We start from the raw sequence: 19,199 nt of genomic DNA, 5'->3' as shown, positions 1-19,199 counted from the left end.
AAAACAAGGAAGTAGGTCACGGTCACAGTCAGGTGACCCCTAATCACTTTGGGTCATCAAGTAATTGTATAAAAACAGTCTAGGAAATATGATCTGATAATTTTTGAAGTAACTCGTATAGCAAGTGACTCCCAGGACTCGAGAATATAACTCATATAGCAAGTGACTCCCAGGCCGGGGCCTCTTCACCCAGGGGAATAATTTGAATAATCTTGTTAGAGATCCACTAGGTAGAGACTTACCCTAAGCCTTCTTTACACAAGGGAAACAATCCTTTTATAAAGTGAAATTGTTGAGTGAACACCGTTTGTTAATCCTAATCCTGCCCATGTTATATCAGTGCAAAGGAAAAGTAACCTATCTATGGTAAATGCTATGTATGATTATACAGTTATGCATCTAACAGTCTTGAAATTGATTTTTTCGATTTTCTCGTATTATACGCCCATTTGAAAAACGGGACGTATTATGGGAACGCCCCTGGCGGGCGGATGGGCGGGCGGCATCCACAGACTGTCCGGAGCATATCTTCTACATGCATGGGGGGATTTCGATGAAACTTGGCACAGTTGTTCACCATCATGAGACGGAGTGTCAAGCGCAATAACCAGGTCCCTAGGTCTAAGGTCAAGGTCACAGAGGTCAAAGGTCAAATTCAAGAATGACTTTGTCCGGAGCATATCTTCTTCATGCATGGAGGGATTTTGATGAAAGTTGGCACAATTGTTCATCATCATGAGGCGGAGTGTCATGCACAAGAACCAGGTCCCTAGGTCTAAGGTCAAGGTCACACTTAGAGGTCAAAGGATACAAGAATGAAAACTTTGTCCGGAGCATTTCTTCTTCATGCATAGAGGGATTTTGATATAACTTGTCACAAATGTTCACCACCATGAGGTGGAGTGTCATGCGCAAGAACCAGGTCCCTAGGTCTAAGGTCAAGGTCACACTTAGAGGTCAAAGGCTACAAGAATGAAAACCTTGTCCGGAGCATTTCTTCTTCATGCATGGAGGGATTTTGATACAACTTGGCACAAATGTTCACCACCACGAGACGAAGTGTCAAGCACAAGAACCAGGTCCCTAGGTCTAAGGTCAACATCACACTTAGAGGCCAAAGGTCAGATACAAGAATGACTTTGTCCGAAGCATTTCTTCTTCATGCATGGAGGGATTTTGATGTAACTTGGCACAATTATACACCATCATGAGAGAAAGTGTCATGCGCAGTTCCTCTCTTTAGAATTACTTCCCTTTGTTGTTACTATAAATAGCTTATATTGTAACTTCTTCATTACTAGTCGTAGGGAAAAATCGAGACAACTTTTCTGTAGTACAACATGCATGCTACATCCAATTTCGAGGTGTATTTTGACCAATCTCAACCTGGTAAAGATTTTTGTGTGGACTTACAATTTTTTTTTGGATTTTTTTTTTTTTTAAAGATTAACTTCCCTTACTTGTTACTATAAATAACTTATATTGTAACTTTTTTATAATTAACCATAGGGAAAAACCAAGACCACTTTTCTGTGGTACAACATAGATGTTACTTTCAAATTTTAGGTGTATTTTAAGGTCTCTCTACCTGGTAAGGAGTTTTTTGTGGACTTAGAAAAACAAAAGACACAATGATTACTAAACAACACAAAATTAAAATTCATTTGCAATATAGCACCTAGAGTAAAGAAATTTGCTGTGACGGGTGTATATTGTGACATTCTGGCACTCTTGTATCTAGATATTTTTCCCATACTTTGACGCAGATATATGGGTAGTTGAGATTGTTCTCTTTCCAGCAGTAGCCTTTTCAACATATTTCACCTTGTGAAATTCTTTGGGTTTAGACTTTTTAAAAAAAATCATCTGTTGACAAATTTCACCACAAAAAATGTCCAACTTTCCCCAGGGCAATCAATTATTTGATCTTTACATAGTTTTGTATTCAGGTTGCTAATCCATGTGGCAAGTATGCATGCTTTTTTCATGATTAGAGGTAAAAAGTGCATAGTTTGCATGAGGTTCTAGGTCAATAGTCACCTAAGCCTATCATAAAGTCTTTGCGGAGTTGTCTCCATTTTTTCCAAATATTTCATCTGGGATCATTTTTTTCAGCTCAAATAACTCTTTTTCAGGAAATGATATTTTAATGATTTTTCAGTCCTTGTATTTTGATGCAGTTAACTAGACATATATTTAATACAGATAGCTCCTACTTGAAGTTTGTATTTTCTGTTACAATGCCTACACTAGGCAATGCTTCATACCAAACATCAAAGGCCTAGGTCTTGAACTTTCAGACAAGATGATTTTTTCCCTATATAAGTCTATGTTAAATTTGGGACTCCCAGGGCAGGGCCTCTTTTCACCCCATGGGCATAATTTGAACAATTTTGGTAGAGGACCACAAGGCAATGCAACATACCAAATCAAAAGCCTAGGCCTTGCAGTTTCAAGCAAGAAGATTTTTAAAGTTTTTTCCTATATAAGTCTATCTTAAACTTGAAACCCCAAGGGCAGGGCCTCTTTTCACCCCAGGGTTATAATTTGAACAACTTTGGAAGAGGACTTCAAGGCAATACTACATACCAAATATCAAAGGCCTAGGTCTTGTGGTTTTAGACAAGAAGAGTTTTAAAGTTTTTTCCTATATAAGTCTATGTAAAGCTTGGGACCCCCAGGGTGGGGCCTCTTTTCACCCCAGGGGCACAATTTGAACAATTTTCATAGAGGACCATTAGATGATGTCACATGCCAAATATCAAGGCTTTATGCCTTGTTGTTTTGGACAAGAAGAGTTTTAAAGTTTTTCCTTTCAGTTGCCATGGCAACCACAGTTCTGCAAGGAATTCAATTCTTTGAATAATTTTGAAAGGGGACCATCCAAGGATCATTCCTGTGAAGTCTGATGTAATTCTGTCCAGTGGTTTTCAAGATTTTTTTTTTAAAAATGTTGACGAACGGACGACACACGATGCAAAACGGACATTATGCGGTCACAAAAGCTCACCATGAGCCTTTAGCTCAGGTGAGCCAATAAAACATGTTTCTGCTATATTGTGATTTTAATGTCTTTCATTTTGAAAAAAATGGACGAAATAGGGAAGCTGTTTTTTGGAGCATGTATTGCACAAATAGTATGTGATGCTAACATTACTGTATTTTGATAAACATTGTTGAATAGGATTCACATCCCTGAGAATAATGTAAAGAGTGCAAAGTATCTCTAATGAATTATTCTCTGCCCCTAATAATTGACCAAAAATGAGAATTAAGTGTAACACCATTTTGAAACGTCTTTTATTCAAAATACGGTAGGACTCCTTAGACATAAAATTCTACATTGACTTGATGTAAATATTGTTCTGTTTTAATAGCAAAAGGGTCATGATGACCCTGGATCACTCACCTGAGTAATATGAGCTACATGTTTCAAATGTAAAACTGATGCTAAAATATTAAGAAAGTCAGTAGGTCACATTCATGGTCAATGAAATTCAGTTTTACGGTAAGTGTGCAAAACTGTGTATGTCATCCAAATTTAAAGGCTGTATCTTAAAAAAAAAACAAGAAAGTAGGTCAGCAGGTCAAGGTCACAGTCAAGTGACATCATATTACTTGGGATCATCAGGTAATTATAATTAAACAGTCTTGGAAATAGGATCAGATAATTATTTAAGTATTTTTCCTATATAACTCATATAATAACTAAATGACCCTGGGACCCAGGGACATAATTTTAACAATTTTGGTACAGCACTACTAAGCAATGCATCACACCAAATATCAAAAGCCTAGGTTGTGTGGTTTTAGACAAGAAGATTTTGAAAGTTTCTTTTCCTATATAAGTCTATATAATACTTGGGACCCCCAGGGCAGGGCCTCTTTTCACCCCAGGGGTACATTTGAACAATCTTGGTTGAGAACCATAAGACAATTCTACAAACCAAATATGAAAGGCTTAAGTCTTGTGGTTTGAGACAAGAAGATTTTTAACATTTTTCTCCAATATAAGTCTATGTAAAACTTGGGACCCCCGGGGCAGGGCCATATTTGACCCTAGGGGGATAATTTAAACAATCTTTGTAGAGGACCACTAGATGTTGCTACATACCAAATATCAAAGCCCCTAGGCCGTGTGGTTTTGTACAAGAAGATATTCAAAGTTTTCCCTATATAAGTCCATATAAACCATGTGACCCCCAGGGCGGGGCCAAATTTAACTCTAGGGGGTTAATTTGAACAAAGTTGGTAGAGGACCACTAGATGATGCTACAAACCAGATATCAAAGTCCTAGGCCCTGTGGTTTTAGACAAGAAGATTTTTAAAGTTTTTCATTTCGGTTGCCATGGCAACCAGAGTTCTGCATGGAATTCAATTCTTTGAACAATTTTGAAAGGAGGCCACCCAAGGATCATTCCTGTTAAGTTTGGTGTTGTTCTGCTCAGTGGTTTTCAAGAAGATTTTTTTAGAAAATGTTGACGGGCACAAGACGCACGACGGACATTGAGCGGTCACAAAAGCTCACCATGAGCCTGTGGCTCAGGTGAGCTAAAAATAAATGGGCTTTTTCACATTCAAATATTCACAAATCTAGACTTGAATACTGAAACTGCACAAACTGTCCTTTGTACAAACTGTCATGGCTTTTGTCTTAGAGGATGCTAGTGTTTAAAAATTCTTTACCACTATTAACTCATTCTCTTAAGATACAATCAACTTCCCCACATGATTAAGTGGAGTAGGTTGAAACATGTGCTCTTTGTATTAAACTAACTGGGAAAGCTTTTCTGAATTGGAAGTAAGACAGTGGTCCAGAGGTAAACTACTTGAAATGTCAGACCCCACACCACACACACACGCACACACACCCTGGGCATTTCTAAAATGCTGTTCATAGTAATTCCTACTTCTTCAGTACTGATTTTACTCCCATGAGGAGTCGGGAAGTTGTCTATCGGTGCTGGGCATGATAAAGATCAAGTATGTATTCTACAAAAGAGCTAAAAATTGTTGAAAAAGACGTTAAACAGAACACACACAAACACAAAAGAGCTTGGCTATGTTAGCCAGACAATCTATATCTAAATTTCTCTCTGTTCTGTAGGGTAGGGACTTGCTAGAAATTTACTATGATTATCACACCTTAAAAATCTAAAATGTTACTGATCAAATATTACAAAAGCCATCATGCGAGTTGCAGCTAGGCAGTAGGTGTTATACATCTTATTTAAAGATAACATTTTTAGGGCTGAATTGATATAAAAGCAAAATATATTCACTTGTTCAGATTTATTCACTAGCAGCTGTCCTTGGTTGCCTAATTGTTAACTAACCATATCACACAACAATTACAAAGTCAAAACTGAAATATATCCCTGATTCAGTACACTGTTTATGCTCAGTTTAGGGTCACACAGACACAATTATGTCATATGGCGACTTTTCCAACTTTTTATGGAGATGGAAGACCCCTGGTGTGCCTTGTGGGCACTATTTCACCACTGGATGTGTTTGGGAGAACCTAAGTAGAACCACCTACCAACCTCAAACCAGCTGGATGGTTAATTCTACACCCCAAGTTGAGGGGCAAGTGATTTGGAGTCACAGGCTCTTAACCACTCAGCAAACATGCATACAAAATTTTATCAACTTTCATCTAACAATATTTTTGAACTTTTCATTTACAGATATTGTCAATGGACGGACTGACAACCAACAGTAACTGATCACAAAAGATGACCTTAGCATGATGTACTCTGATAAGCTAATTAAACCATTACAAATACAATGTATTACCAAATCTATAGAAATCAAAGCCTGATGTCTGATGGTTGCCGGTTTTTTGGTAGATTTATTTTCTGTTTAAATGTCAGTTTATGAATATACATGAATGAGAAACAAATAAAAATTTAATGTGCCTCATATCTAAGATGAACTCTGCCTGTCCCAGCTTGTGATGTAACCATGGGCTGGAATACCTTATCATTGGATAGATCTTATATAATCTGAATGATCAGTGTGAGCAGATACAGGCTGAATATGAACTGCTTGTTCCTTGATAATTCATCCGCATTGTTCATGAATGGGACTATTTTGTGTAGCACATGAACATCCTTTGGATGTGATTCGGAATAAAATAAAGATGCTATGATTGTCAGAAATACACTTTAACTTTGGTAGCGGGATAAACCCGCAACCAAAAACACAGACATATTAACTAAGATACTTTCTGTAAAAAAAATCAACTCACTTTCTATTCTATAGCTCCCGAGATTGTTTAAAAACTGAAATATGGTTATACATACGAGCTACAAAGAGAAATTTTTTGGATCCAGGGCACAAAACTGAAATTTGTTAACACTATTACTGTTTTGACAAAAGGTTACAAGAGTCATTCAATATATAACACGGCTATTGCTATCATGTCGTAACTGACTGATACATTTTATTATGTGTAAATACAAAAATTTGTAAATCCTTCCTGAACACATTTTATTTTCCTTATTGGATCTGCGTAAAGTTTTGGTAACTAATTTCTTACAGTGTTTTTTAATGTAAAAGATGCTTGCTTCCAAACTGAAGTCAAAATGTCAAAAAATCTTAGAATTTTACACAGTAAGAAGCTTTTCTACGGGCTAAACATTTTAGAGACAACATATAATTGTGTTCCTTTATCTAAAGAGAGTCTGAAATTCACTGAATCACTCTGCTTTCATATTTAAACTAAAAACTGCTTACACAATTATGATTTAAAACCTAACAAGAGGACCATGATGGTCCTGAATCGCTCACCTATCCCCACATGACCTAGTGTTGAACTGAGTACGACGTCGTTATTTCTATTATTTGACATAGTGACCTAGTTTTTGAGCACATGTGACATAGATATCATCAAGATAAAAAATTCTGACCAATTTTCATGAAGATCCATTGAAAAATATGACCTCTAGAGAGGTCACAAGGTTTTTCTATAATTTGACCTAATGACCTAGTTTTTGAAGGCACGTGACCCACTTCTGAATCTGACCCAGATATCATCAAGGTGAACATTCTCACCAATTTTCATGAAGATCTCATGAAAAATATGGCCTCTAGAGAGGTCACAAGGTTTTTATATTTTTCGACCTACTGACCTAGTTTTTGACCGCACGTGACCCAGTTTCGAACTTGACCTAGATATCATCAAGAGGAACATTCTGATCAATTTTCATGAAGATCCATTGAGAAACATGGCCTCTAGAGACGTCACAAGGTTTTTCTATTTTTAGACCTACTGACCTAGTTTTTGACCGCATGTAACCCAGTTTCAAACCTGACCTAGATATCATCTAGGTGACCATTCTCACCAATTTTCATGAAGATCCATTGAGAAATATGGCCTCTAGAGAGGTCACAAGGTTTTTCTATTTTTAGACCTACTGACCTAGTTTTTGACCGCACGTGACCCAGTTTCGAACCTGACCTAGATATCATCAAGGTGAACATTCTGACCAATTTTCATGAAGATCCATTGAGAAATATGGCCTCTAAAGAGATCACAAGGTTTTTCTATTTTTAGACCTACTGACCTAGTTTTTGACCCCACATGATCCAGTTTCGAACTTGACCTAGATATAATCAAGGTGAACATTCTGACCAATTTTCATGAAGATCCATTGAGAAATATGGCCTCTAGAGAGGTCACAAGGTTTTTCTATTTTTAGACCTACTGACCTAGTTTTTGACCCCAGGTGACCCAGTTTCGAACTTGACCTAGATATCATCAAGGTGAACATTCTGACCAATTTTCATGAAGATCTCATGAAAAATATGGCCTCTAGAGAGGTCACAAGGTTTTTCTATTTTTAGACCTACTGACCTAGTTTTTGACCGCACGTGACCCAGTTTCGAACTTGACCTAGATATCATCAAGATGAACATTCTGACCAACTTTCATAAAGATTCCATGAAAAATGTGACCTCTAGAGTGGTCACAAGCAAAAGTTTACGCACGCACGAACACACGCACGGACGGACGGACGGACGGACGGACGACGGACGACGGACGCCACGCGATCACAAAAGCTCACCTTGTCACTTTGTGACAGGTGAGCTAAAAACTGTTTAAAGTAACACTGCAAAAATTAGTAGGTAGTATATGTAGGTCTGTTTACATCAGAAAAGTTATTGTTAAATAGGTCAGAAACTCATACTTACTTAACAGATAGACAATATAAGTGCATAAGAGATGGAATTGATAAATTTAAGAGAACATTTGCATTTATTTCCCTTTAAAATGTTTCTAGGCTGGCTGAATACTTTCCAGATCTGACGAGTATCTGGAGACCAGCTGTTAATAATGTATCACATGCTCCAACTACTACTGCAACACACAATATACAGGCTGTCTAGCATACCCCGACAAAAAATTAGGGCTAATTTTAGGGCAATCTGTACAAAAAAATAGGGCTAAAATTAGGAATTTGGTACAATTTTAAGGAAATTTTAGGGCTAAATTTAGGAATTTTCAAATCAAAATACAGACTTTAAAGACCATGTAATGTGCTTACCTTTATGTGATTGACATAAGAGTAACTCAGAAATAGTGCTTTATTTACAGAAAAGACGTCTCCTAGCTTTCCACTGTTTTGAACTGTGCTAAATTGTTTTTTTCTGAATTAGAAGAACTTTTAAACAACATTTAAAACATTTTCTCTTTTTGATCATTGCAAAAAAGTTAAAAAATTAGGAATCTTTGTGAAAAAATAGGGCCTTTTTAGGAATTTCCTTTGATTTTTAAAAAAAAATAGGAATTTTAGCCAAATTGAAAAAAAATAGGAAAAAGTAGGAATTTTAGGGACGCTAAACAGCCTGAATATAGTAAACACAAATCAAGTTTCTTCCTCTTCCTCATCGTCAAATGATAACAAACTGGAATTTTTCACCTCCTTTGATGAAGATTTCTTCTTTTTCTTTTCATCTTTCTGTTTTTTACTACTAGACACATTCAATTCATTTACAGTATCACCTTGTCTTTTTGTTGGTTTCTTGAATGTGATTTTCCCATCTGAAGGTTCTGATTCTTCACAATCTGTAACATAAATAATTTCTGAAACTGTTGAATCATCTGGGCATGAAATTGTGTGTGTTATAACAAAAATGGTTATTTCAAAGTGACTTAAATCCATTTGTGGATTTCCAAGTTTAAATGTGAAACATGCAGGAATTTTCTTTTTTCACTGGGATTCAATTTTCATGGACTGAAAAAAAAGGCTTTATTTAACAACAAGTCGCAGAGCAATGCTAAATAAATGTACAATTCAAAAGCAAAAGACTGCACTTCTAATGACCTCAAAGGCTGAGCAGCTCAACTGGCCATGCTTGACCTACCTTGAGACACTATATGTTTATTTAATTTACAAGCATGAAACTCTGTGTTTTGGGCAAAACAGTATTTTCATGGATATATGGATTTCAAATTTTAGATGTAGAAAACAGCTGCAGATAAACTAGAATTGTGTCTGTAGGACATGGATGCCCCCACATACTGTGCCATCCTCTAAATAGCAAAGTTTTTAGTACAGACCATCTCTACATGAAGGATGTTCAACTAAAAGTTTGAAACAAATTATATTCAGATAAGGTTGTGTATCTGAGCAACTTGAATCCACTCCTTCAAAAAGCCCTTTGGTGAAATTAAGAAAGGTCCATAATTCTAGAAAAAATAGCCATAAAAAAGTCCATTATTTATGGTCAACTTCACATCCAGGTCCGTCATCTGTGAAAGTTTCAAGCATATCCTTTCAATAGTGTTTGAGGAGTTGGAAAGACAAGTTTTTTATCTATATTCTATATAGGAAAACTATCAAAGGGCCATTACTGTGGTAATAATAGTCGCAGCAAAAGATCATCTGCACACCGAGCTTGTTCATCTGTGTGATAATTTGAAGCAGAATACTCAAATACTGTGAGAGGAGTGGGGCACACAAGATTTCTGGATATACAGACGGACATACGGACAGCAGCAACGCTACATGTATATGCACCCCACCCCCCCATAAATGTGGGGGCATAAACCCATATGCCCCCATAATTGCATGTTGGAGGTAACTGGATGTATAATTTTCAGTCTCCAGTATGCTGTAACCTTGAACTTTGCCTTGATGACTCCAAAAACATTAGGGAACATCAACTGACCCTATGAATTTTGATGGCAGTAGACTTTAGCATCTGTATAGGTCAAATGGACACAGTGAACTTAACCTTCAACCCACTGACCAAGAATAAATGATTCATCTACCGATCATGGGCTATAACTGAAGACCAAATCATTTTAAAATTATTGCTCGAAAATTATCATCAGTCTTGATGTCACAGTGACCTTGACCTTTAACTCACCTACCCACAATACAATACAGATCATCTACAGATTGCAAAACAATACAGATCATCAACAGATTGCAGGCAATCTTCCTCTGAAGTTGACCCATGTTAAGGTCACAACCAGTTAAATAGTTTTCCCTATATATTCTATATAAAACTGACATTTTTTAAAGAGCTACCAAACATAGCTAGACCCATTTCAGAGAACAAATCCTTACCTCATTTTAAAGAGTTATGATAAAAGTGATATAAAATGAAGAGAAAAGTAGGGGTCATGTATCTTCTAACAGAGATTTCTCTGGTCACATTTGCTTACTGTAAACTGACATCAAAATCACACAGCTGTGACCTGGAAGTACTACTCATACTACAATTGAGATTCACTTCACCAAATACAACCTGCTCTCACATTTTTCCTACCAAAATGTCACAAATACATCCACAATGAAATTTAAACAGAAACTAGCTTTAATTTAGACCTCTGTTGCCATGCCAAGTGAAAAATTAAGTGTTCAAATACCTGGCAGCCATTACGCGACTAGACCAGATGGCTCCCACGTTGGTTCCTTTAGTTTAGTTAGGCCTATAAGAAAAACTGTTTTTCTGTAATAGTCTCAATTTCATTTGTATAGTACCAGTAACATATCTGCATGAAAAATACCAAGTTTCAGCTTGATTAGATCAGTTTTCAAGCTTAAATGGCATTTTCAGTAACGCCGGTCCCTGCGCCAATTTTCCTTCAAAACTGATGTCGCGACATATTTTTTTAACCAGTTCTTCTAGCCAGAGCTGGTTTTTGCCCTATTTCATAAATTTTCACTATGATTTGCATGCAAATTACACACTGACACTTTGAAATATACCAAATGTCTCCTCTAAAAGGTATATATAGGCAAAATTTAGAGTGTAAATGTGCATTTAAAAAAAAAAATACACCCAAAACTGTGAAAATGTGATTTTTTTTGGTTTGTATCAATTTTTGCAGCAAAATTTCAATGAAATGCTCATTTTTTACCAAAATCTGACCAAACTAGTCCATTTATATCAATATCTGGACAAATCTCAATTTTTGCCCACATTTTCTTATAGGTCACAACCAGTTAAATAGTTTTCCCTAAATATTCTATATAAAACTGACATTTTTTAAAGAGCTACCAAACATAGTTAGACCCATTTCAGAGCACAAATCCTTACCTCATTTTAAAGAGTTATGATAAAACTGATATAAAATGAAGAGAAAAGTAGGGGTCATGTATCTTCTAACAGAGATTTCTCTGGTCACATTTGCTTACTGTAAACTGACATCAAAATCACACTGCTGTGACCTGGAAGTACTACTCATACTACAATTGAGATTCACTTCACCAAATACAACCTGCTCTCCCATTTTTCCTACCAAAATGTCACAAATACATCCACGATGAAATTTAAACAGAAACTAGCTTCAATTTAGACCTCTGTTGCCATGCCAAGTAAAAAATTAGTGTTCAAATACCTGGCAGCCATTACACGACTAGACCAGATGGCTCCCACGCTGGTTCCTTTAGTTTAGTTAGGCCTTAAGCAATCTACAGTTACTGACTACAAACTGTTTCCAGCCTCAAGGTCACTTTGACTTTTGACATAAAAACTCATCACAGGCAATGGTCCTATTTTTACCACTTTAAGTCCAAACTCCTACAGTTACTGATTAGTGACCATTTCAGTTTCAATGTCATTATGACCTTGACTTTCAACCCTATAAACCCTAAAACAAAATGGGTCATCTACTGACTACTGGCAATAATCCGATGAAGTTTGAACACTGTAGGTCATAGCATTCTCTAGTTATTGATTAGAAAACAAATTGTCTTACCAATAAAGATACAATCATATCGAAAGTATTGTTAAAAGAAATACTGATGACATTGCCTTGGTGTGCCTAAGCACATTAGTATCTACCCTAGTGAAACTGATGTCAAAATAATATTAGTGTTCCACCATCACAGAACAATCTAGAAAGATATGACTCCAAAGCAAGCAACACTTTATAATTTAACAATGTTAAAGAAGACAAAATAGTTAACATTATGAGTTATTGTATAATTTTCCATTTGGTATGGAAAAACCATAGAATGATGCTTTGAATGTATACAAGAGCGCTAATTTCCGCACACTTTAGACAAGCCCATCAGTAAGTTTGAGAACTAGAACCTTACCATAATCCTGAGTGACTGTTTTCTCATCTTTCAAAGCAAGTTCTGCCTCCTCAGGAGTGAGATCACCTTCCTTGAGAACAACTATTGTAGGTTTCTCATCCTCATTGTCTGACCTATCCTCATCTTCATACTTTAACTCTTCTCTCTGAAAATTAGAAACACTCACTTTGTTGTATATCTGCACTGCAGATTAGATAATTTAGTTTGCAATTCTATAGACAATAGACATGTTCAAGTTGTTAAGAATTCACACTCTGGTTATTCTTTAGGAGATAATGCTGGTTATAGTCCCTAAGTATTTCATTTGTTTGCAACACTGTTCATGAATATCAGCTGAAATAAATCTATTCTGAGCATTACAAAATGGAACCATGTATACATATACATGTATATAGATGCACCCCCAGGTTTGGAGAATGCTTTTTTTTGAAATTAAGAAAAAATTTAAACCTATGTTAGAACAAGAATGCCATGATGGCCCTGTATCACTCACCTGAGTACCAATGCTCTAAATGATATGATCAAGTTTTGACATAGAGCACATAGGCATACACATTAAATATCATCAGGATAAACATTTTCTTGTAACAGTCCCTTTTGACCTAGTCAGGGCCAATTTCCATACCAACTTTGAGGGTTCTAGGCTCAAATGCTGCATTTTTGTACTAGCATGACTATTCCTTACCCTGGAAGACTTAAATAACATTTAAAACCAATCTCATTAGATGCTGCTGAGATATATTCGTTTACATAAAATAAAGGGAGGTAATTTGTCATAAATTCAGTCAAAAGTTATCTACACTGAAAGGAACCAAGATCTTATGGTGATACAAGTTGTGTGCAAGTTTGGATAAAATAAAATCATAAATGAAGCTGCTATTGTGCAGACAAGGTCAAAATAGCTAATTCTGGCCCTTTCTGGGGCCATAACTCTGAAACCCATAACGGAATCTGGCCAGTTCAAGAACGGAAACGAGATCTTATGGTGATACAAGTTGTGTGCAAGTTTGGTTTAAATAAAATCTTAAATAAAGCTGCTATTGTGCAGACAAGGTCAAAATAGCTAATTTTGGCCCTTTCAGTGGGGCACACAAGATTTCAGGACATACAGACGGACATACGGACAGCAGCAACGCTACATGTATATGCCCCCCCCCCCCCCCAAGTTTGCAAGTTTGGTTAAAATAAAATCATAAATGAAACCACTATCGTGCAGACAAGAAATTGCTGACGGACGGATGGACGGACGGACTGACGATGGATGATCACAAAAGCTCACCTTGTCACTATGTGTCAGGTGAGCTAAAAAGAAGCAAAAAACCTCTGTAAACAAACTCCTGCCTTTTGTGAAGTCCAACTTTTGCCACAGTCACTAATGTGTCATTTTGTTTCAGGCAGATATTACGGAATGTCACAGGAGGTAACTAGAGTCAAGTTGGGACAACATACATTTTATGCTGAAAAAAAACTACCAAGCTACCCACAACAAATTACTTAAGAGAGCCACCATTTGATCAAATATAAGACAAAACGTTACAATGACCATACTACAGTGAAACATTGATGAAGATCCATCAAGCAGTTCATGAGAACAATTTGTTCATAGGTGTTTCTATTTTAAGCTCTAATGCTCCCTAAAAGGGTCTAAATGCCACAAACAGAAAAAATTGGAGAAGGCCTTATAATGATGCCACAGACCAAGTTTAATGAAGATTCATCAAGCAAGCAGTTCATGGAAGAAGTTGCTGAAAGGTTTTTCTATATTTACCTCAAAAGGCAAAGTAACCCGACTTGAATTAAATTCAGAAAGGACCTTACAATGATTCAACTTTGGTGAAGATCCATCAGATCGTTCACAAGAAGTAGTTTAAACCTTTTTCTCCTTTTACCTCTAGAGACTCCTAAAATGGGTCAAGAGCCCCCATTTGAACAAATTTCAGAGAGGACCTAACAGTGATGCTAAGACAAAGTTTGATGAAGATCCATCAATTGGTTCATAAGCAGAAATTGTTTACACCTTTTTCTCTGTTTACTGCTAGCGGCCCCTAACAGGGGCTAACTGGCAGGGGCTAACTGGCCCCTTCTGAAAAAATTTGAGAGAGGACCTTATAATGAGGCTACATACAAAATTTTAGAAAGATCCATCAAGCTGTCCAATGAGAAGTTGTTTAAAGATATTTGTATCCTTAATAGCTCTAGCAATTGACCATTTGAATAAATTTGAGGGAGGACTTTACAGTGATGCTACAGACCAAGTTTGATGAAGATACCATAAAGTGGTTCATGACAGAAAGTTGTTTAAAAAAAATTCTAATTAAACTTAAGCAGTCCCTAAATGGGGCCTCCAATTGACCAAATTTGAAAGAGGACTTTGCCAGGATGCTACAGACCAATTTTGATCATTAAAATGATTAAACTATTAAGAAATATAGATTAAATTATATCAAATTAAACAAGAGCCATGTTAGACATGGCTAATCCCCCCGCCGGGTATATTATAATTGAAGGCTAAAGTTCCTGGCAAGTTAGTGTCTGAAAGTATTAATTTTGGACAGTTGGCTATGATGTTTTTCTATATGGCATCTGTAAAAAGAAGGAATGGAAAGCTAACAGGGAACAAGAGTGCCAGAATGTCACAATATATGCCCGTCGCAGCAAATTTCTTTACTCTAGCAGCTGTATTTGCAAATGGAATGTTAATTTTGTGGTTGTTTAGTAATCATTGTAAGTCTTTTGGGTTTTTTTAAGTTCACAAAAAAAACTCCTTACCAGGTAAAGATACCTTATATATAATAAAATACACCTAAAATTGGAGAGAAACATCTATGTTGTACCACAGAAAAGTGGTCTTGTTTTTTCCCTACGGTCAATTATAAAAATGTTACAATATAAGTTATTTATAGTAACAACTAAGGGAAGTTAATCTTAAAAAAAAAAAAAAAAAAAAAAAAAATTGCAAGTCCACACAAAAATCTTTATCAGGTAGAGATTGGTCAAAATACACCTCAAAATTGGATTTAGCATGCACGTTGTACTACAGAAAAGTGATCTTGATTTTTCCCTACAACTAGTAATGAAAAAGTTACAATAAAAGCTATTTAAAGTAACAACAAAGGGAAGTAATTCTAAAGAAGGGAACTGCGCATGACACTTTGTCTCATGATGGTGTATAAGTGTGCCAACTTACATCAAAATCCCTCCATGCATGAAGAAGAAATGCTTTGGACAAAGTCATTCTTGTATCTGACCTTTGGCCTCTAAGTGTGACCTTGACCTTAGACCTAGTGACCTGGATCTTGTGTATGACACTCCTTCTCATGGTGGTGAACATTTGCCAAGATATATCAAAATCCCTCCATGCATGAAGAAGATATGCTCCGGACAATTTTTTTTAAGAAAATATGATAAAGGGGAATAACTAAAAAAATAAGCAAGATAGAGTTATTGTTCTTGCACACTGCACTTCCTCCCAATGTGTTCTATCAGTGTATGAAGTTTGAAGAAAATCCCTTCAGTACTTTTGGGATTATGCTCCGGACAAAATGTTTTAAGAAAATATGATAAAGGGGAATAACTCAAAAAATAGGCAAGGTACAGTTATTGTTCTTGCACACTACACTTCCTCCTAATGTGTTCTATCAGTGTAAGAAGTTTGAAGTAAATCCCTCCAGTAATTTTGGAGTTATGCTCCGGACAAAAATTTTTAAGAAAATATGATAAAGGGGAATAACTAAAAAAATAGGCAAGGTAGAGTTATTGTTCTTGCACACTGCACTTCCTCCCAATGTGTTCTATCAGTGTATGAAGTTTGAAGAAAATCCCTCCAGTACTTTTGGAGTTATGCTCCGGACAAAGATCGTTGCGGATGGACGGACGGACGGAGAGCATTTCTAATATCCCCTTCACCTTTGGCGGGGGGATAAATTAAATAATATTACAGAATGGTAAAATGGGCACATTGTTAACCCTTACTATGCTGGACACGATTGGTTTTGCCTCTGCGACCAGTGTAGATCATGATCAGCCTGCACATCCGTGGCTGCAGTATGATCATGATCTGCACTGTTCGCTATTCAGTCAGTATCTTTTTTGGTATGCAGTCCTTTTAACAGTTAATGGTACTGTCCAAACTGGAAGATGGACAAGTTCATTCTAAAAATTTAGTAGGGTAAGGGTTAAGAGCAGCAATTACAAATATAATACTATATTAAACTTATATGAGTATAGTTACTGTTAAAGACTAGCATAAAGTACTTGTGAAAATTACAGGTCCAGAGTATGATAGGGATTTGCGAAAGAATTCTATGCGTGGTTTGGGACAGCCAGGTTAGCATTATCTCTGGATCTAAGTTCAAGCTCACATGAATTTTGCAGGTACTGAAATTTAGAGTTTAGATACTGGGGGCAAATGTTATGTAGGGACCAGAACAGCCTTTTTATAATGAATTCGGTCAGGAAAGGTCATCCATTTGAGTTCTGTAAAGAGTTCAGCTGATGGTGCATTGAAATCCTTATCAATAATTCTTGCTGCTCGTTTTTGAAATTATGATTAAGTTTTTCTATAAGGTCATCACTACAGTTGCCCCAGATTGTACAACAGTAGTCTAGATGGGGTAGGATGTATGCATTAAAGTAAAGGATTTACTGTTGTTCCTCAGTTATTTACGTTTTGGAAGAAAATGTAATTAATAACGGATTTTTTTAGTGTTCCTTAGTTATTTATGTTTCAGAAGAAAATATAAACAATCGAGGTAAACACACACTGGTATCTGTGAAACATAAAGTTTCAAGTTTTAGATGAATATTGGTGAAATCACATTTGGTATTTCATTTGCAACAATAACCCATAGTATCTGGGGGAAATGAGGTCTGTACTCATAGACAATCCCTAACTGTAAAAATCAGACACTAGAAGTATGGATCCATACCCTGAAACATACAAATTACATTTATTTCTGCATACCAAAACAATTCACCTCAAATGTAATTTATGCAGTCTTCATACACTTGATCTGTAAATCTTTGCACAATGTAAAGCGCCTTTTATTCATTTTATTTATTTTGTTGGGTTTAACATTCCGCCGACACAATTATAAAATGATTGAAGAAACATCTGCCTCCCCTTAGATTTGGAAATCCATAATGTCGTACAAGATGACCCTATATTTATGCATAGATAAGTTGTGTTTTCGCTTTTTACAACTTACCCCAACGTTCAACCTAATACTCGGAAAATCTGCCAATCAGCAGAAGATCTATCTTGATCTTGCACAATTTCTACAGCAGTATTGTGTTGGAAAGATCCTGCTGAATAAATGACATTTTTATCTTAAAACATGTCTCGACCTGATTTATCAAAAATTAGTACAGTGTTTTTTTTCTAGCCAATTTGGGGCTGAAATAGGGCCTCAGTCCCAATGGAAAATAGTATGTTTTTTTCCCAATTTCATGGCTAAAATTCCAAAAGTTAATTATATTTTCTTTTTTTTTCAACTTTTTCAAACAAGACTAAAACTATAAACATTTGAAACACAGACAGATTGCTAAATTAATGCATAATGATAAATTATGGCCATTTTCTCTCTTAAATGTGACATTTTAACATTGGATATTAGTTTTAACAATTCCCAAATTAGGCATTTTCCAACGCATTATTCCCAGTTGTAAAGGCCCAGGCCCCATTCTCAAACTGGTGGGAAAAAAACTGTACTAACGAGATTTTAAAATAATGATATCATGCAGTATATGTTTTAGTATTCTATTTTCTTTCCTGGCTCAGTTCAATTTCAACAAGAATACATGACAAAAGATATTTAATGAACAGAAATGAAAAAAAAAAAATCCTACATTTTGTGTCAAAAAAAATTTCGACCAGCACAATTCTTGTTGGCCGGACGGAAGAAAATATAACTTAGGCCCTGGTCCGGCAGATATTCATTTTAATGTAACTTAAGTGTAACAAATGTCGGCGGCCAATAGATCGCTATTTATTTAATACTTAGATTAGACCCCCTCCCCCCTCGGGGCCTCCGTTGCCGAGTGGTTAAAGTCGCTGACTTCAAATCACTTGCCCCTCATCCATGTGGGTTTGAGCCTCACGCTGGGCGTTGAATTCTTAATGTGAGGAAGCCTTCCAGCTGACTAGCAGAAGATCGGTAGTTCTACCCAGGTGCCCGCTCGTGCTGAAATAATGCACGGTGGGGCACCTTGGGTCTTTCTCCACCATCAAAGCTGGAAAGACGCCATAAGACCTAAAATTGTGTCTGTGCGACGTTAAACCCAATCCCCCCCCAAAAAAAGACCCCCTACCCTCCACCATAATTATATAATTACAAAAACATTAATTGTTGTGGTCCCTTCCCAAAATGCTTCATACGGGTCTGCATATAAGTATTAAAGGGTTGATAATCCGCCCAAATAAATTTGCAAAATATGTACCACTCAGTGATGGACTGTTATAGGACTCTCAATAGTCCGAGACTGAAGGGATAAAAAGTCCGTCTTTCAATGGTTGTCACTGGTAAGGTTGTCACTGTGATCGTAAGGGTGTCTTAATTTTCGATTTTTAATTTTAAAGGGGGTGCTTTTAATGCATTTCATGGAGAAAGATTTGTTGATCCTTTCATCGTTTTTTG

At 36.4% G+C, this 19,199-nt stretch overlaps 1 protein-coding gene across 3 annotated transcripts in view; it reads right to left on the bottom strand.

Moving 5' to 3' along the window:
- Positions 1 to 6,007: 6,007 nt before the first annotated feature.
- Positions 6,008 to 19,199, bottom strand: part of LOC123548598 (short transient receptor potential channel 4-associated protein-like) — a 70,778-nt gene continuing 57,586 nt past the window's right edge. For 2 of the 3 annotated variants that reach the window (XM_053546110.1, XM_053546113.1), the window contains 2 exons: positions 12,565 to 12,709; positions 6,008 to 9,074 (listed from right to left, as the gene is read on the bottom strand). In XM_053546110.1, coding sequence (XP_053402085.1) covers positions 8,875 to 9,074; positions 12,565 to 12,709 — 345 coding nt within the window. In that variant the 3' untranslated portion in view covers positions 6,008 to 8,874. The remainder of the gene's footprint in view (positions 9,075 to 12,564; positions 12,710 to 19,199) is intronic. The other variant, XM_053546112.1, reaches the window with a different exon arrangement.

This window comes from Mercenaria mercenaria, chromosome 6, assembly GCF_021730395.1.
Source record: "Mercenaria mercenaria strain notata chromosome 6, MADL_Memer_1, whole genome shotgun sequence".
NCBI lineage: Eukaryota > Metazoa > Mollusca > Bivalvia > Venerida > Veneridae > Mercenaria > Mercenaria mercenaria.
The sequence above is the reverse complement of the archived record's forward strand: the minus strand, read 5'-3'. Positions and strand labels throughout refer to the sequence as shown.